The sequence below is a fragment of the Hirsutella rhossiliensis genome (genome assembly GCF_020360975.1).
Source record: "Hirsutella rhossiliensis strain HR02 chromosome Unknown scaffold00001, whole genome shotgun sequence".
Lineage (NCBI taxonomy): Eukaryota > Fungi > Ascomycota > Sordariomycetes > Hypocreales > Ophiocordycipitaceae > Hirsutella > Hirsutella rhossiliensis.
In genome coordinates this window covers 10,800,370-10,819,291 of record NW_025408667.1, presented here as the reverse complement: position 1 = coordinate 10,819,291, position 18,922 = coordinate 10,800,370, and the positions used below count along the sequence as shown (strand labels likewise).

Here is an 18,922-nt window from a genome sequence, read left to right as displayed (position 1 = left end):
GGTGGCGCGCCGGGCGACAAAATGAATTGCAGTGGTATTCGTTACGGCTCGAGGTTATAAGGAGATTCGCAAGGTGGCGAAGGCCCACAGGTGTAGCGAGGAGGCCGCGATGCACATTGTCAACTTACAACAGCAGCAAACCGGCTGCTCGCTGGACTTATTTTGCAAACAGCTCCGAGCCAACAGAAAGGCAAAAGTTGTACAACTAAAGAGGTAGAAATACACTATTTTTGTTTCCCTTCCCCCTCGTAATTTGACGAGCTCGTCGAGCCTTGAGAGCCCTTCAAGACGCGGCGTTCCGGGCGGCGGTCGGCCGTCCGGCCGACCGTGGACAAGGGTGGATATTGGAAGCCGCTGAGGGCACGGACGCTAAACTGCGGTGTTGTGGCGCTCAGCCGCTGAATCAGCCACCAAAACCCCGCTGTGGATATCCTATTGATATCTGACGCCAGGGCCAGGCCCTCTCGCGAAGAGAGGGTGCAAGTGATGAATTGATTAAGTTCCTTATCCTTTTATTCTTCTTCCTCCCTAACAAAAAGTGACTTCTTATAGTTCTGTCACCTGTGGCTGCCTTGTGGTGGCGATTTCGCCACCCAGGCCGCCTAGATGACGTTGTCATCTAGAAGGTTCGATACCACCGCTTAACAACAACATTACTCATCCTTCTCAGTCACCTTTGCTAGAGTCAGCCCGACTAGGTAACCTCCGGACCTAGATCGTTAACCCGTTTTCACGACAGGCCCCGCGCATTATCACGCCACCTCTTCATCACAACCCATCAGTTCCGAACCAAAGCTAACGACTTCGCCCACAGTGATCGCTCGATGGGCCAGCCAATCCCGTAGGCACTGTATTTCCTCAATGATCTCAGGGCTTAAGCTGTGCCTCTGCGAGCTTACTGTCAACTTTGTGACACTGAAAGTCCGTTCAGGATCCACAGACATGGCAGGAATTGCCAGTATGTCAAGGGCAAACTTGCTCAGGCGTGGGTATTCTTCTTGGTGATCCCTCCACCATAGAATAGGGTTTAGGTTCTCTCGCCGGACTGGCGCCTGCCTCATATAAGCTCCAAGCTCATCGTCTTCCTCCATCCTGAACCGATCATGGCTCTGCATCCACTGATCGAATTGACTAGGCTCGTCTTAGTCGGTCATGCGTTCCCACGTCTTCGCCATGTTTAGCGAGGACCTTAGCGGCGTTGCTACGATCCGGGCCTATGGAGTCCGCGCGCGTTTCGTGGCCGGGCTTCGCGCCGCTATCGACGATATGGTGACTTTCAGACCGGTTTGAGCTACGTGGCCGTCTCGCGTGTGAAAACGCTGCAGGGTCTGTGCTGGATGCTCCGTTTGACCGCAATCACCTGACTTATGCGTCGCCGCCGGAAGGAATTAAGATAAGAATGAGGTATCAGCAACTTCGCAAACGACAGACTCAGAATCCGTATAAGATAGGCCACGGGTCTACGTAACTCCACTTGATGCTACTGGCGACAACGACACTTTCCAAGGCACAGATGATTGTATGATTGTAGATACTGTACTGATTGTTCGGTGAATGCTGGACTGGTAGCCAGACTCGCAGCCTTCAGCTGATTGTACGCCTTGCACCACAGCCCTAAAGACAAGTGCAAGGTGTGGCGCAGTATTTTAAAATAAGATACCTGGGTTGCCGCCGAATACGCCGTCACAGGAGTAAGCAAAGCTGTAAATTTATGTGCTACGAAGGCTGTGCTTGGAGAGGATTGCAAGCAAGCCAGCAATTCCCCTTATTAATCGTCATCCAAAAGGCTCCTGTTCGCTCCTGTGCATATGATCAAATGGCTCAGACTCTCAGTTAGAGAAAACCCCATCCCCGTTGTTGCTGACCCATAAGAGAGCCAAATTGTCACATTGAGAGTTGCTGCAAGCAGGCGAATGTATGACCAGTCAATTCAATGCTTCCTGGGCAGTCACAACCTGGCCAGCACGCCGGGCAGCGTCAGCAGCCCGAGCAGCCATAGAGCCATCCGTGCGACGCCGGATATCATTGAGATCAAAGGACGCATCAAACATGATGCCATTCAACGTCTTGGCGCGCGAGACGGCGACGTAGGTGAGGCCAGACTGGAAATCGCGATGGGATATATCGGCAACAACCCATTCAAGCGTAGCACCCTGTGCCTTGTGCACAGTGATGCTATATGCAATTGTCAAGGGAAACTGAGTGCGAGAGCAGGGCATACTACCCTTGATGAAGTCCCGCCAGGAGCGAAAGATAGGCTGGACGTTGGCTAGCTCAGGGTCGTCGAAATAAGGGGGGCCGGTATAGCGATCGAAGCGGACCATAATGACAAAGGGATGATGAGCTTGAGGATCCTGTACGTGATCCTCATAGGCAAAGTCATACATGGTCCCCAGTGCACCATTAACAAGGCTAACATCAGTCCAGACGTTCTCAGTCAACATAACTCTTGCCCCAATGCAAATGGGTAACTGGTTATGTAAGTTGCCAGCAGTCATAGAGTCAGCTTCGGCGGCTTTTGGGCCGACATTTGTTGCCCGAACTTGTATGCAAGGCACAGCTAGGCGTTCCATATGATCCCTATTGAACTCGCGGACCTGGGCATTCGTTGTGTAGATGCGTACTGCCCCGTCAAAGCACGTAACCTCGGCTAAGGTCAGATTGGCCTGGACGCGGGTGCAGAGCAGCTCCCAGTCTAGGACAGTAGGAGCATTTATACGTAGGCTCTGAAGAGCAGTGCGAAAGGAGCCTGCTCTTCGCCCTGCTGACGCAACACTTGTCGTAACACAACTGTCTTGTCGAATGCCAGGTAGGCATTGCGGCCATTGATATCAGGTAAAGCCGTGAGCATAGACGTAGTAAAGAGCGGCTTCTCCATAACAGGTGGAAGCTGGTAGAAGTCGCCGAGCGACAAAACGCTACGGCCGCCGAAAAAGGTGTCTCGATATTCGGGAAATAATTATTTGTCGGAGGCGGCTATCAATGTAGCCAAAAGTACGCAAGCCAATCATTGACTTCTCGTCGATAATGAGGTAGCGGAGGTTGCGTAGCTTTGACTGTAGGTTGGCAATGTCTGTAGGGCCTAGCAACGGCAGCTCCGTTGAAGACTTGGTAAGAGGGAGTCGTAGAAGGGAGTGTAGTGTAACGCCGCCAATTGCATTAGCAGCCACACCGGTAGGGGCAGCCCGAGCGAAGCAGGTTGGAGATAGCTGCCCAAGACGTGCACAGAGCGCTCTGATCATAAAGGATTTACCTGTGCCGCCTTCTCCGTCTACCTGCACAAGGAGCGGTGCCGGGTTTGGCTGTTGAGGGTCGAGGGCCTTCTCAAGATGTCGAGTAAATAGGTCAAACACAGTGCGCTGCTCGACGTTAAGCTGATCAAAGAGGCCATCAGGGACATCATCTTGGTTGTTGCCTAGGGGGTGTGAAGCTTTAAGCTCCTTCCAATAGTCATGCCCCAGAATGGCTAAATCCGGATACTTGCCAATGTAGGGCTGCCAACCGTGAGCAAGGTCAAAATCGCGATTCCCCAGTAAGTCAATGTCATCTTCATCTGGACCACGATTTGGAAGCACTGCAGCAAGCTCTTCCCAACCCTCAGCCGCAACATCTTCCTCGTTACGCGGTTCTTCCTGGAATTCCTCTTCGACTGGAGGAGGGAGGTCCCCGTAGTAGTCATCTGGATGAACGTCGTGGACAGCAGAGCAATGGTCGTATGCCCCAGAGAAGGTGTCGAAAAGGGCGCCATCTACCTCTTTGAGTTCCTGAGGGTCGCGATGAGGATGGTGGAGGGTTAACTTGACACGACAAAAGTCCTCGTACTGCTCGTTACCGCGGAGGGCCTTGTACCGAGGGAAATAGCTCAACACACGGTCAGGGCTCGGCTGTAGTAGTGCCAGGCTGCCGGGCGTGTAAAGTCAACTTTGGTGAGAAGCTCAAAGTAGGTCAACTGCGCCCATTGATCGTTGCGAGCGAGGTATTTCTGATATATATTCCTTGAGGCCCGAATACCATCAGCAGCTTCATCTACAATAGCTGCCTGCCATTGCTCTTGAGGAGGGCGGCAGTCAACCGATCGTACAGTCCTCGTGCTTTGCTGGAGTGGTAGGCTGAGCAGCAGGTGGTTAATCTCCATAGCAGACCAGTCACGCTCAGCCGTAAGCTTGTTCATGAACTTGGCGACGAAGCTGACGAGACCCTGTCGTGCATTGACTCTAGGCAAGATGGCCCTGGCGACGTCGCGGTAGCTCTCCGTCTGCTTCTCAGCTTTAGAGCAGTACTTGCCGAGATAGTTAACAACTGCATGAAAGGAGGTGCAGGGGAAATGTCATGATTTGCAAGCCAGCCAATAGCCAAAAGGGATTGAAGTTGTTAAGCAGAGGTCGTTGCGTGCGCCATCATACACAAGGAATGTCGGGTTAAGGCCATGTGTGACGTGGGCCTCGGCATGGGAGGCGCGAGGGAAGTGGAATCGACATAGCTTTTCCCTTGACAGAGAGTTGTCAGGCAGTCGGCGGTGTCGCAAGCAATAGAGCTCAGAACAACGATGGCGTTGTACGCGATTAACAACCTCAGCGAGGAACTGGAAAGTAGGCGGCGGTCGGACTAGTACCAATGGATTTGCGTCGCCTTGCTGCATCACACGAAGCGGCTCTGGGTTAATGGCAGAGACATAAGGGGCCCAAAACCGGGCAAACTCAGCTTTGCCTTCGAGAGTAGACATATCAGGCTTTGGTGTATCCCTAACCCAATAAAGGCCGTGCACATGCGTGCTGCCACGGGCCTGCCATTCGTAGCGAAACCAATAGTCGGTAATGTTGAACCTTGGCATCGATACTATCTTAAGGAAGCTAGTAAAACGGCTGTGAAAGTGATATGCTGCGATATGAGGGTTTTCAAGGAGATTCCGGAACGCAATAGCACCCTTACCACGGCCATCAGCCTCACGCCATTCAACATATGACGGCATGTGTCTCTGGAGGCTATCCCAGTGAAGGTCAGCAGCTGAGAAGGTGAGGAAGACACCAGGACAGGTAAGGCCGTGGACGATGGCCTCAAGCTGATGTCTCTGGCCGCCCCAGTAAGCTCGTGTGCCTTTCAAGCTGCTTGAGAAGCGCACAATAGAGCTCAACAGTGCGCGAGATTCTGGGGTATCTTCCTCAAAGGCATTGCGTAGTTCATCCATGTCAACTTGCTGCTGCAGGCCAGGCCTCTTCAGAAAGAAGGAACTGCGAGAGTTAACTTGTTGGCGCATGAGTGTGTTAAAAGCAACATATCGAAAGCGTGGATGCGTAGCAAAACGGCCATCATGGTATCTCACGGCGTGTGCGATATACTCATCGTACCGAATTGTCCTCTGACGAGGCGCCACGAAGTCTGCCTGCCCAGTAGGGTAGAGGGTAGGAAAGGCGAGAGACAGCAGAGGCTGGGAACGATTGAACTCATTGAGAGGTGTAGACCGGATATTAGGCATCTCGATGTGGGCCTGGCGCAGAGGGATCTGCTCGGGCGGTACGGGTTCGTGATCCTCAAGCTGAGCCCGGAGACGCTCAAGGTCAGCCTGCGCTGCAATGAAGTTTGGGATTGCTGCTGCATCGTAGTCATCAATGCCAGCTGCATCGGCATCCTCAACGGCCTCAGGGTCAGGGTGCTCTATAGGATGTTGCTCTGCTTGCACGCCCTCAGGCACATCGACTTCCTCGGCAAGCATTTGATCAACCACATCACCGTCGTTTGGTAGCTGACTTAGGCGCTCAACGTCAATGATGATATCTCGATAGCCAGGGTGGTTGAGTTGAAGGTGTTCAAGCCAGACGCGAATGTGACCTTGCCTAACACGGAATTGACGTCGAAACTGCCGGACGACGTGTGGCTGGTTCGTTGAATCCCGTGAGCGTATTATGATGAAGATTGAGGAGGTCCTGATCACTCTGAGAAATGGCCTGTGCGTTGAGATCGCCGGCAAACGGTCCAACGATGTCCAAAGGAGGAACGTCTTCATCGGCCTCGTCGCATTGGATAGATTGTAGGCTTGCAGGAGCAGAAAGGCCAATGCGAGGAACCGGATGCAGATTCAAATCGCCTGCTGTGAAAGCAGAAGAGGCTGGAGACGACACGTTGGAAGGGCTGCTTGACATCGGATAAGAGATATGAGAATGTGTTGCTAACCGCGGGAGAGAGAGCAGGAGACGACGGGGCCGGCTGCATAGAAAGCAACTGGGAGGTGCCTGGCGTTGCGGATGGCTCATGGCCTTGCCGTCTCTCCATACGATGACGTCGACTGATAGTAACCTGGCGGGCGTGTGCCGTTGCATGGCTTGGACTATCTTCTGGCCGAATGCCCCGACGAAAGAACCGAGGGCGATGCTGTAGTGGAGGTAAGCGTAGCGGAGGCACGCCAGGAGAAAACGAAGGACGAGGCTGCAGAGGAGGCAGAGCAGGCGAAGCCGAAGACGGTGTCTGGGGTGCGGTAGGCCTACGCGCCGTTGGACTCTGGATATCTAGGCTTGCGTGTCGCTTATGGATTGTTGGGATGCGTTGAGCCTAAGTGAAGATCAACAGACGAACGAATTGAGAGGCAAGAAGAGACACACACAGGACGATTATGAACCCGACGACAGGGGAGACATTTTCTAGTGCGCTTAGATGGGTCAATCAGGTGAATGAATTGATCGTCTTGCTTGAACTGGTTGCATTGAATGCAAAGACGATCGGGAAGAAGCTCCCCCGAAGGAGGCTCCCCCGTAGGAGGACCCCACGTAGGAGGATGAGGAGACGGCATGTAGATGTCATATGCCTTGAGGAACGAAAGGCCTCTTCTTATCGCGCGACCACCCAACCCAAATTTTTTTTCCCCCAAACTCCCGTCCTCTGATTGGTCGGGTTCCTCCCTTTTGATTGGTCGGAAAGGAAATTATCATGGTTTGAAAGCTTCCCCGCAACCTCGACTGCTTACCGCTCCCTCCTCCGGCCTCCTTTTTTTCTGATGGAACGGCCCTGTTTCGTCCGCCCTCTCGGCCGCCTATCACTCCTAGCCGGGCCCTTTGCCTTTCTTTTGGGGTGTCTTGGAAGAAGACGTATAGAACTTGCCCCCGCCGAGGTTTTGTGAGAACGGTGGTTCTGCGGCTCGGGCCTAATGAGGAAATAGTTGGGCGTTCTATCTATTTATCCCCCCCCAGTCTCGTCTTGTCCCTCCCGCGGCCCGGGAGGTCATCGCCGAGCCAGCGTAGCGCCTCCCGACGGTCCTCTCACTGAGCCTCTCTAGCCGTGCCTGCGCCGCCGTCATCTCCTCGGGCACCCTGTTCCCTACCAGGTCCCTCTCCCGCACCTCCGACACGAGCATGATGCCGTCGAGCGTCGGGCACCGCGATAGCTGCACGTATAGGCTATACGGGTCGCACGGCGACGGTACCGCGCGCCCGTCGACGGTCGTCGTCCTCGCCCCCCGGAGCTCCAGCGCCACGCGCTCCAGCGTCCCGCCCTGCACCTTGTAGTCGGTGCAGGCGAAGGCCGCGGCGCACGGCAGGCCCTCCGGCTAACGTCGTTCCGCTGCCACGGCCGCTTCCGCTGGGCCTGGATCTTGACGCTGATGGGCGTCAGCAGGATCGTCCCGGACGGCATCCCCACGAAGTGGAAATCCTTGGTCGTCTCCGAGGCCAGCACCATGCCGACCGGCGGCCCGAAGTGCATTGTCAGCTCCGCCGAGACCCGGTGGCCGGGGAAGGCCCGGTCGGGTATGACGTCGACCGCCGTGTACCCGGCGCCGTTCACTAGCTTCAGCCCCTGGTGCGTGTTCTGGTTCACGACGACCGGCATGCCGGGCACGAAGAGGAAGACGGCCGGCACCGGAGTCGCGCTGTCGTCGCCCTGGCCTAGCATCAGCACCGCCTCCTCCTCCGTCGGCGTGCCGTCCCTCCACTTATGCTCGGAGACGAAGATGCGCGCCGCCGTCCGTTGCCGGGCCCGGAACGCGAGGGCCGCCTCTGGGTTGAGGTTCCAGCGATTCCTGTTAAGCGGCGTCACCACCGTCACCCCAGTCTCCCACGGTATCCGCCTGCCCGCCCGGTAGCACCTCGAGTTGAGGAGGTCTAGGTCCGACCGGTCCTGCTCCCCCCGCCGGATCCGCCCGAGCAGCCGCCGTAGCTCCGGGTCGCCGGCGGCGCGCATCTGCTCGTCGAGCATGACGACCGTCGTAAACTTCCTCCATAGCGCGTGCGCCTTATCGTGCTGCCGCCGCCGCTCGGCCGCGAACGCGCCGTCCGCGTCCCACGGCACCGCCGCGCTCGGCAGCAGGATCGACCGCTCCTGCACCGGCCGGAACTGATGGAAGTCGCCGCAGAGGATGACTACCGGGATGCCGCCGAAGTCCCGCGGCGAGCCCGCAGCCGGCAGAGCTGCTCGTTCGCCGCGTGCAGCGTGCGCGCCCCGAGCATGCTGACCTCGTCGATCACCAGCACCTCCTTCTCCTGCCAGTCCATCCGCGACCGGCCGTCGACGAAGCGTTCGCCCTGTCCCGGCAGCCGCACCCCGTCTACCTCCTCGCCGACCCCGCCTGGCCGCCCTGGCCGACCAAGAGGCCGCAGGCCGAGTGCAGGGTGATGCCGTTGATCCGCGCCGCCGCCGTCCCCGATGTCGCCGTGATTAGTAGCTGGCTCGATAGGTCCTCTGGGCGAACAGCTCGACGAGCGCCTCAATGACGCGCGACTTGCCGGTACCGCCCTCGCCGCCGACGAATAGACAGAGCTGGCCGGCGTCGCCGCTGTCGCCGGCGTCGCCGCCCTGCCGGGCCTGATCGAGCTGGCGGCATATGATGAGGAGGGCGATCGACTGCTTCTCGTTAAGCGTTAGCCGGCCCGCTAGCTCTGCCGGCGGCGACAAACGAGCTCGACGGGCCGAGCCGCACACGCATCCCCGCGTCGGCGTCCGCTGCCGTCACCTCGACGTCGTCCTCGCCGAAGCCGCCCATCACCCCGCGTAGCGCCGCACTCGGTCGGCCCCGGCGCCGACGCCGCCGCGCCGCCCTGGATTCCTTGGATCGCCCGCTCCCGCTCCCGCGCGGCGCTCCTCTGCTGCGACTTGATGGCTCTTACCTGCTCTTGCCGCGGCAGCGCCGCCCCGGAGAGGGTCGACCCCGCGAGGATTACCCGCCTCGGCCCCGCCTCGCCCGCCACCACCGTCGCATCGAGCTCGGCCGCCGACGAGAGCGCCGACTGCTGAAACCGGCAGAGCTGCTGCGTCATCGCCAGCAGCTCCGCCGACCGCGCCGTTACCTGGCCCGCGCCGGCGGCGTTCCGGACAACGTCGATGAGCCGCGCCGCGTCGCCTGCGCCGCCGGCGCGGTACACCTGCCCGCCCCCCTCGGCCGCCTCCTCCGCGCCCTCGTTGGCGCGTGCCGCCGCCGCCGGCTCGCCCTCCTCGGTCGTAGCGGCCCATTGCCTGGCGTCGCGCTTGGCGTCCTCCGCCGACCGCCGGAGCAGCTGTACGTTGTCCGCGAGCCGCGCGATCCTCGGCGCCAGCGCCGCCCGCCCGCGCCCAGATGTCGTTGATGTCGCCCGTCTCCTCGCAGACGAATGCCTCCCACGGCACGAACAGCGCTAGATGCTGCACCGCCGCCCTTTGCACCGTTAGCCGGGCCACGGGCCGCGTCGCCGTCCGACGGTACGCCCTCGGCTTTGCTATACGTACCTCCGATGACATGACTCCTCGTCTTCCTCGCCGAACTCCTTACTGAGGTACCCGTCTAGGCGTACGCTCGCCCCTTACCCGGCCGTCTGAGCACTTGCGCCCAGTCCTTCCCGGAGCCCAGCTCTCGTTAAAGGGTATCTCGCCCCAGGCCGCGCAGCCCTCGGCGCCTCCGCCATTCCGTTTCAGCCTTACGAGCGACGCGTAGTCGTAGAGACAGAGGCCCTGTAGGAGCCCGCCTCTATGCCGGTAGGCCTCGATGAAGGAGATCCTCGGCCCCGCCTCCTCGACGACGACCGTCTCGTCCGGCGCGTCGCTCGCCGTCGCCTCTACCCCGCTCGCCAGTCGGAGGTGCCGCCACTGGCGGAAGACGGCCCAGTAGAGCTGGTTCGTGTTCACGTACGCCCACGCCGCGCCGCTGCAAAACTCCGCGGGATACCCCAGGAGGTCGGCGATCACCTCGACCTGGGATAGCGGGCGCTCCGTGAAGATTCGGTTCGCCGCCTTTAGTAGGAACACCTCGTCTTGTTCCCCTTATAGGGTCCGCCGCGGCCTCCTCTCCGGCTCCGTTCCCCCCGCTATCGTTGCGGTCGGCGCTGGGGATACTGCTCTCTGCTGTCGGCTCTAAGGTCGGGAGTAACTCGGCCGCGGCGGCCACCCGCTTCCACGTAGGGTCCTCTACCTTAGTCGCATAGTTGGTGATGTAGTAGATCAGGGCCATGGTCTTGCGCTGCGTCGCGATGAACGAGATGTCGTGGTTGTGCCGCAGCCCTACCGCCATCGCCTTGTTCCACCGGTTCACCATGCTATGTGTCCGCCGGATCTCCAGCACGCCGTCCGCCGTGAGCGCCGTCCTCTCTACTAGCCTCCAGGGCGCCTTAAAACGGCAGAGGTCGCCCACGACCGGCCCCGCGAGCGAGTACTTGACGCAGGTCGCGCTATGCGTGTGGACCTGCGTCGCGCCGGCGCAGAAGTTGGCCTCCTCGTCGAACGCGTCCGTTAAGCGCTCGACGTCGTCAAGCCACGACGACATGTGCGCCGTGATCGACCGCTCCGCCTGCACAGCGTGGTGCCCTTCTGCGTCTAGCTCCTACGGCCTAGGGTTAGTTTCGGCCCCTTTAGTCTGCGTTCGACGGAGCCGGGAGGCTACGCCTCTAGACGTCGTCCGCCTTACCTCGGAGAAGACGCTGTCTACGTAGCGGATTATTCGCTCCCGGTACGCTGCCTGCTCCTCGCCGCCGGCGCCGGCCAGCGCCTCGCCGAGGCGCGCATTGCCCTTTAGCCAGAGAAGCCCGTGGAGGTGGAGAGCACCTCGTTCGTTCGTCTCTACCGCCCCGTAGTACGCCCCGACGTGCCCGAACACCGACTCGTCCCCGACGTCGACGTAATGCTCGAAGAAGAGCTTTATCTCCCGGTGAAAGAAGACGGCCGCGCTCATCGGGTCCGCTATCGCCAGCCGCACCCGCTTATACGCAGTCCCTAGCTCTCTTAGGAAGGCCTCGGCCGCTTCGGGGTCGCGGGCGCGGTACGCCGCCAGCCGTAGCTTTACCGGGTTCGTAATATCGTTCGGGTTTAGCGTGAACCAAATGGCCGGCACCCCGTATCTGACGATGAGAGATAGTATCTTCTTCCGCATACTTAGGCGGCTCTCCCTCGACATCGGCTGCCGGTGGCCAAACACCGATAGGGACCGGAGCTCCTTTACCCCGTCGTCGCCGGTCTTGCCCGTGGCCTCGAGCTCGACCCTCGCCGCCTCGAGCCTCTGCGTCGTTAACGACTTTAGTAGACCCTCGACCTTTGCGAAGTTCTTCCTCGTTACGCCTAGCATACTGGCCTGGCGGTTCCTAGACCGCACCCCATATTAAACACTAGGAAGGCGAAGATGGGATGCGTCGCGAACCGGCCGCCGTGGCGCCGTAGCACGACGTCGGCCCATGCTTGGAGGTTCATGTTCCGGGTCGACGTGAGGCCCTCCGCGACCCGCTCCGCCTCGGCAGCCCGGCCCCGCCACCCGGTAGTCTCGCTTCCACGGGTAGCGGCCTCGTCGGCGAGCCTCGGCCCCACGCCAAAGGAAATAGCGTCGGGAAGGTCTTGGCGAAGAAGGAGGCGTCCGCCGAGTCGGCGAACTCGTTGCCGCGCCGTACCTGGATATAGGGCTCGTACTTGTCGCCATCGCCGCCGCGCGCCGCCCCTCCGGCCGCCGTCCCCACCCACGTCCTCGGGCCTGCGCGGGCGCGCGCTCCGTCGGGCCCGACGGCGTCGCGGGCGAAGCGAATCTTCTCGGCGTCCGCCACCCCTGGCGGCCCGTCGAGCGGGAACATGCCGGACGACGTCACCTCGTTGATTACTTCCCCGCCCTCTTCGGGCCTAGCGCCGTCCTCTTCGTCGTCGCACGTGGGCCTGACGTCGCGACTCCTCTCCGCGGGATCCCGCCCCTGGCTTAACATGACGAGGATCTCCTCGATCTCGACCGCGCCCTCGTCGTCCATGGCCCGCTCCGTCGGCGGCACCACCTGCGCGGTCCGCGTCCTCTCCCGCGCTGACGGCTCGTTTCGCTCCAGGCGCTCGCATACCACCGACGGCACCCCGTGCGGCGGCGCCCCCCAGCTCTCCATCTCCGCCACGTCGATCTCGACCTCGCCGTAGAGCGGGTTGTTCTCCTTAAGCCAGACGAGCGCCCTCTCGACCGCCCGCCGCCTTACCGACAGGAGGCCCGACAGGTCGCGTGGCCCCGGCTTCTCGGCCCCCTGCCACGAGACATGGATCTCGTCCATAACCCGGACTAGCGGGTGCGGGAGCACCTTGGTCACCAGCCCCTGCACGTCATTCGGGAATACCGTGATATGGCCCTTGACGTGCCTCGGATACCTCACGCTCTGCCTCTGCCCGCCGGGGATGCTATACCTCGTCACGAAGCCGTAGCACGAGTTGAGCGAGATCAGCTTCTCCTCGACCGGCGTGAGGCCCTTGAGCTCGTCGGGGTACGCGTGCTCGCAGCCGAGCCGGCCGTGGAGGTGCATGCCAGGCGAAGCCCTCTCACGCCCGAGGCACCGCGCGCACTCTGCGCATACCGGCACCGCCCGGCCTCGGGAAGCAGCTTCGGCACGCGAATAGAGACCGGCCGCCCTCCGTGACGGGGCTCCGCCATGGCCACCTCCCACGCCATTTCCTTAGCTCCTCTCTTGACCGCTTCCGGTAACATACCTTGCAGGTCAAGACCGGTAGCGTGCCGGCGTCGTGGAACGCCCGGTAGAACCTCTGCACCGTTCGCACCTGCCTCGCGCGCGGCACCGGCATGCACCACGTCTGCTCGTCTGCGAGCCTCTCGCCCGCCGCGAACTCCTCCTCGAGGTGCTGCAGTACGCTGGCTAGGTCCTCGGCCTGCAGCTCCCTCCGTCTTGGGGTTTTCTGGCCCACCCGGACCCGGGAGCATTTCCCTAAGGCCTGCCCGCCGGGGGTGCGGCCCTTCCTCTTCCGCTCTCCCCCGGGCTGCCGATTCATTGTCCTGCCTGCGCCCCGTTAGCCGTCTTCATGCGCCTTGGCCTCGCTCTGCGACCGTACCGGCTTGTTGGCTGTCCGTGCTTCCGACGCTCGGTCCCGCCTCGGTGGGGGGCGCCGCGTGGACTCCCGCCCTCAGAACCGGCCGAGCCCGGATGTGCCGCGGCGCCTGCTGGCCTCTAGGCGGGCCGCCCTCGCTCGGCGGCGGTGTGAGACCGGCTGCGATCGGTGTCGGCCGGGGCTGGATACGCCGCAACGCCTGCTGCCTTGCGTCGGCTTGGAGTCTCTGCTGCCTCGGTGGTCTTCCCCGCCTGCGCTTCGCGCCCTCGTCGACACTCGGCTGCGGCGTGGTGTGGCCGTTCCACCCTATTCCCATATCCGCTTCGCCCTGCCTAGGCTGGGCGATGTCGCCGCCGTTGGCAGTCGCACCTATCGGTCTCCAAGCGTCCCCGCCCGGACCGTCCTCGACCGGCGTCTCCAAGGCGCCACGCGGTCCGTGGGCTTCCTGCGCCGGGCTCGCGCCCCCCCCTGCTCCGCGCGGTCCCCCTCCAGCAGCTGACTCCATCGCGATACTGGCTGCCACTACCTTTATAAACCTCTCATCTACCTCGTGCTGCTATGCCCTGACGTGGAGCCTCGTGAGTCGGACGTCGACGTATACGTCCTTTCCTGGGCTGCTCGTCTTGCGCTTATGTTGCTACTCGGCATGCAGCTTATGCGTAACGGACACTTTACATTTACAATGACCTATGTACTATATAGAGCTCCGTAGTACGTCTATAAGCATGCTGCTGCTCTTCACATTATACCGGCGCCGACTTTCCATTAAGCCTACCGGGAACTGCCTGCTGCTATCGCATGCAACGGCCTAGGCCGGTCTTTACATGTAAGTCGCTACGGCACCTTCCTCTTACTCGTGCTTTACATTCTACGCTCTCCTTGTTATCTGGAGCTATGTCGCTAAGCGCCTTGGTTCGAGGTTAGATGCTTGCATACTGGCTTTTAACCCCATGTCTTAAACGTGTCGCCAATGAAGCTGCCCTATTCTGTGACAATATGGCTTCCCGTATGTCGGTTGTCTTAAAAACCCTCTATCCCTAAGCAGACCGCCTTTTTGCCCTTTTCCCCTCGCTTCTCATAGCATTCTCTAGACAACGCTCTTTCCATGTTCTCCTAACCGCTAAAATTTTTCCCGTGTTTCCGTTAATATCTATGCTCGTGTTCTGTAAGGCGGCCCTGGCCCTTCACTTCCCGCCGGTTTCTTCCAACGATACAAAAATAGGAAGAGTTCCTGCTCCTATTCTGCCCCGCTTAAACGATTCAAAACGGCAGCGTCGCTCTTACGCTATACAACCTCGCCATGTCTTCGTCCCCGTCTTCGGCCGCCTCTCCGCCGCATCTGAAGAGGCCCCTTAGTACTGGCAAGAGCGTCGACGGTGACATGTCTATGATGTTCTTCGCCCAGCCCGACTGCCCCTCGAGGTTCGCCCACTAAGACGAGCACCGCATCAAGAACCTTAACGCCGAAGGCTATCGCCCGTGTCTTCCTGCCCGTCCCCTCGTAGCTGCTCCCGGCCGAGTACGCGCCCCTCCGCGCGGAGCCGGATGCCGCCGACCCGGCTGTCTCTCTCTTCTTTAGCCTAGGTAAACCTCTCGATTTACGGCCAGCCGGTCGTCGACCCCGACCGGTCCGAGCATCGGTTCTTCGTTAACAGCCACGTCCACTCCCATGCCCTCCCTGGGGTTCGAGTGCCGCGACGGTCTCCACGCCGGCCCGGGCGATACCGTCGTCTACAATTCCACGCTCGTCGTCCGCGACCATGGCTACCATCCATGCCCCCGCCCTGTATGCGTCTCCTCCCCTGCCGCGTCGCTGACTTCTCCTTCTGGCGTCCTCCCGCGCTCCTTGGCCTCCCGACGGCCACTTCCCCTCGGCCCCTCCCGTCGTCTCCTTCCACGGCGTCGTCGCCGGCGCCGGCCTCTCCCTCTTGCGACGGGACCTCCAGCCCGGTCTCGACGCCGTCCGTCTCCGCTGCCGGCCGGGTAGTCGACCGTGTCTTCGTTCCTCAAGGCTTTTGTGCGCAACCCAGGGGGTTGCCTTACCTCGTCAGAAGATCAATGTCAAAGGATAGGAATCGAGGTTTTCAAGAGGAAATTAGGTCCTCCGGGCGCCCCTACGTTCTATGGCAAAGGTGCGGGTAAACCTTTTAGACCAATCAGAGGCGTCTTTTACGGTGTGAATAATTTCTACTGCAGACAGTATACATAGGCTCTAACCAATCACAACAAAGTTCACGGGTAAAGTCTGGGCAAATCTGACCAATCACCTAGACGTATTCGAAGTGGGCTCCAATCAAAACGCAACTGTTAGCAAAGTGGGTCTAAAAGTTTCGCACTTTTTGCTCAGTAAAGAAGCTCCGCTGAATTTTCGCACTGTGTGTACTTCGTCACTTCGTAGCACAAATTTACAGCTTTGCTTAATAAGAGAGGCCGGGCGACTTCATCGACTTTATATTCGTTAAATTCGTGCCGAATGAAGAGGATACGAATCCGACAGGCACTGCATCCTATGTCTTCGTGCAAGGGAGAGAGAATTCCTTACTATGCATGAGGAATTTTAAGTTTTAGTTCGTGAACAGACCTACCTGCTGATCTTGGTGTGGGGCCACAGCAGCCCAACTAAGTGTCTTCGCCACTTACTCGTGCCCGCCCCCACTTTAAGGGGATTCGCTTTGGCTCACCCACTTTAAACGGGTAGGCCCGTGGGGCTTAAGGTGTTACGCATTAATGTATTGAAATGTCAGTAGCTTTTACGTCTAGGCCCTATAGGAGAAATCCTCCGGGTGAAATACACATACATACATACATAAACGGGTAGGCCTGTTTACGAACTAAAACTTAAAATTCCTCATGCATAGTAAGGAATTCTCTCTCCCTTGCACGAAGACATAGGATGCAGTGCCTGTCGGATTCGTATCCTCTTCATTCGGCACGGATTTAACGAATATAAAGTCGATAAAGTCGCCCGGCCTCTCTTATATTTTATTTACTTTTCTCTTTAGCAGATTTAGTCCTATTTGCCAAAGAGCAACTCCTAATTCCTTGGACTAAGATGAAGATCGAGGCTTTAGCGGTAGTACTCGCCTTTGTGGCGGGCACCATTGCCTCGCCCGACAACATGAACGCCAACACGATCACTACTGAGTCCGTCTCGGTGGAACAGCTTGGCGCCATGTCGGAGCCCGACGGCGAGGACCCGTCCTACCGGCCTGGTCCGTCCGTCCCCACGGACTGTCCCCCCCATCCTGACCATGATGACCATCTCCACCATCCCCACCGCCACCCCAGTCCCGGTGGGCCTTGTCAGGCAGACCGTCATTGCCCTGCTAGGGGTTTGAATATTGACTATTACCCTAACCCTATCGGCGGCTACAGCAGGTCGGGGGGGGATCCATCCTCCTACTATATCACTCAGAATCTGAGTCCTCTTCAGTCATCACTAACTAATCTCGCCTACTTCCCCCAAGATCATGGCCCCAACCCCCCCAATCTCCCCAAAGTGGACCTGCCCCTCTTCCCGTACTGGCCCGGCTGGACCCGCAACACGAACGGCGGTATTGTCGTTGATGCAAATAACTTCACGCTTGTGTACTGTGGCTTTTATCGCCCTCCTGTAACGGGCTCATACACTCTATGTTCGTCCGCCGACAACGAAAACGACATCTTCTTCGGGCACGACAATGCCTTCAGCTGTGTTACCGGCAAGCCCGATCCTAACGCCAAGCCGCTGGTCCAAAGCTTGGGAGGCGACTTTGTCAACCCGACCCAGTGCACTAATGTCAATCTTGTCGGAGGACGATACTATCCGATTAGAAGTGTAATGGGCAATTGGGGAGGACCGTCGGCATTGACGCTGACCATCCAAGAACCGGGTGGCAGGCGCGCCAACCATTTTCCTGGGCGGGTATATCCACACGAGTGTGGTCTGTTTTTGGGAGAGGGTCTGACTGCACCGCTGGACAGTGCTGGTAACGCTAGTTAGCATGTAAGTTCCGCAACTGTTGAGACAGGCTTTCTAATCATACGCGTATGGTTTGTTTAAACCATATATTGCCCATATATTGTCAATAAACCTATACCATACGGAATCATCCGTAAAATACTGCGCCACACCTTGCACTTTAGTTTTTAGGGCTGTGGTGCAAGGCGTACAATCAGCCGAAGGCTGCGAGTCTGGCTACCAGTCCAGCGGTCACCGAACAATCACTACAGCATCTACAATCATACATCCATCTGTGCCTTGGAAAGTCTCGTTATTGTCGCGGGTAGCATCAAGTGGAGCTACGTAGACCCGTGGCCTATCTTGTACGGATTCTGGGTGAGAACCTGTCGTTTGCGAAGTTGCTGATCCCTCATTTTCATCTTAATTCCTTCCGGCGGCGACTCATAAGTCAGGTGATTGCGGTCAAACGGGGCATCCAGCATCAGACCCTGCAGCGTTTTTACACGCGAGGCGGCCACGTAGCTCAAACCGGTCTGAAAGTCACGGCAGGACAGATCCGTCACGATCATGTCTTCGGTGATGCTCTGCGACTTGTGAACTGTAATGGCGTAGCATACGATCAGGGGAAACTGCGTACGAGTGCAGAGTGTGGCTCCGACGAGGAAGTCCCTGTCTACTGGCAGAATCGGGACAATCTTCCTGCCATCTGTGGTGGTCAGGAATACCGGCCCCGTGTACTTGTCAAACTCCATCATGATCACGCAGGGAGGGTCTTGCATGGGGTCAGCTCCAGGCGCCCAGGCGATATCGTATACTGTACCAGCAAACCAGACGCAATTGCTGCTGCTAATTGCCCGTTTTCTCTTAAGTTGTCGAATACCGGTTCCCTAGGCTGGATGGATCGAAGCTTCGGTACCTCCTTCGAATGAACACTCGGGACATCGCCCGCCACCGCCGTAACACGTTGCTCCTCATCTTCAGGATCTCCCTCCTGAGGCAGAAAGTGCCGATGAGGGAGCGGACGATCAGAGTCCGCTACCCCCATATCTCCACGTTCCCTAGGCAACAGGGGCCTCGGAAGCTGACCCGGTGACTGATGTTGCGCGGAACTTCCGCTGCTAACCATAAAATACTTCGAACACCCGTTAAGTTGCCAAGGCAAGGGGCTTAACGGCTGAATATCCAGCCCGAAGGGTGAACATCGTATTCCTGCAATTCAACTTTCCTAGGGGGGGACCCCCTAGAACCCCCCTTTCGCCTGCGGCGGCCATCCAGCTGTTTAAACCGCTCCTTGACTGGCCCAATCTAACTATATACCCTATATCGAACCTCCCCCTTCCCTGTAGCTTATAGGAAGACGTCGTTTAGTCAAGGTAGAGTGGTGGATACGGTGCATCGCTCAGCTGTTGACCCTGACGCCGTTGTTGGTCAGCGAGGCGCATCTTCATCCCTGCTTTAGCCTTTGTAGTTAGCCGTAAACGCAGCACGTAGGGAGACAGGCTTATAAACCTTCTGTCGGCGTGTGGTTATAGAGGCTCTGACGATCGAAAGGCGCCTCAAGGAGTAAGCCTTGCAGCGACGTAACCCGTGACACAGCAACATAGCTAATACCGGCCTGGAAGTCGCGTGTAGCGAGATCAGTAACTATTTGCTCCTTCGTTAGGCTCTGGCATTTGTGAACAGTGATAGCAAACGCCACCATCAGGGGAAACTGCGTGCGAGCGCAGGTCTCGTTGCCCA

The 18,922-nt window shown here is 58.7% G+C and overlaps 4 protein-coding genes across 4 annotated transcripts; 1 reads left to right on the top strand and 3 right to left on the bottom strand.

Moving 5' to 3' along the window:
* Nucleotides 1-1,925: 1,925 nt before the first annotated feature.
* Nucleotides 1,926-5,710, bottom strand: HRG_01365 (uncharacterized protein; the record flags this gene model as incomplete). Its single annotated transcript, XM_044859836.1, has 11 exons — nucleotides 1,926-2,542; nucleotides 2,594-2,695; nucleotides 2,923-2,940; nucleotides 2,999-3,082; nucleotides 3,254-3,494; nucleotides 3,576-3,842; nucleotides 3,923-3,982; nucleotides 4,082-4,279; nucleotides 4,838-5,228; nucleotides 5,346-5,635; nucleotides 5,690-5,710. 11 exons carry the CDS (start codon nucleotides 5,708-5,710, stop codon nucleotides 1,926-1,928), a joined length of 2,289 nt encoding a protein of 762 aa, XP_044726236.1.
* Nucleotides 5,711-7,156: 1,446 nt separating this feature from the next.
* On the bottom strand, nucleotides 7,157-9,696 carry HRG_01364 (uncharacterized protein; the record flags this gene model as incomplete). The annotated part of the gene is made up of 8 exons (XM_044859835.1): nucleotides 7,157-7,486; nucleotides 7,540-8,319; nucleotides 8,406-8,507; nucleotides 8,570-8,664; nucleotides 8,715-8,826; nucleotides 9,090-9,476; nucleotides 9,590-9,613; nucleotides 9,685-9,696. The coding sequence occupies 8 exons, from the start codon at nucleotides 9,694-9,696 to the stop codon at nucleotides 7,157-7,159; spliced, it is 1,842 nt and encodes a 613-aa protein (XP_044726235.1).
* A 27-nt stretch (nucleotides 9,697-9,723) lies between these two features.
* On the bottom strand, nucleotides 9,724-13,182 carry HRG_01363 (ATP-dependent DNA helicase PIF1; the record flags this gene model as incomplete). Its single annotated transcript, XM_044859834.1, has 6 exons — nucleotides 9,724-10,146; nucleotides 10,364-10,771; nucleotides 10,856-11,525; nucleotides 11,582-11,704; nucleotides 11,746-12,716; nucleotides 12,886-13,182. 6 exons carry the CDS (start codon nucleotides 13,180-13,182, stop codon nucleotides 9,724-9,726), a joined length of 2,892 nt encoding a protein of 963 aa, XP_044726234.1.
* Nucleotides 13,183-16,291: 3,109 nt separating this feature from the next.
* HRG_01362 (GLEYA domain-containing protein) lies at nucleotides 16,292-17,211 on the top strand (the record flags this gene model as incomplete). The annotated part of the gene is made up of 3 exons (XM_044859833.1): nucleotides 16,292-16,451; nucleotides 16,707-17,143; nucleotides 17,203-17,211. 3 exons carry the CDS (start codon nucleotides 16,292-16,294, stop codon nucleotides 17,209-17,211), a joined length of 606 nt encoding a protein of 201 aa, XP_044726233.1.
* Between the last annotated feature and the right edge of the window lie 1,711 nt (nucleotides 17,212-18,922).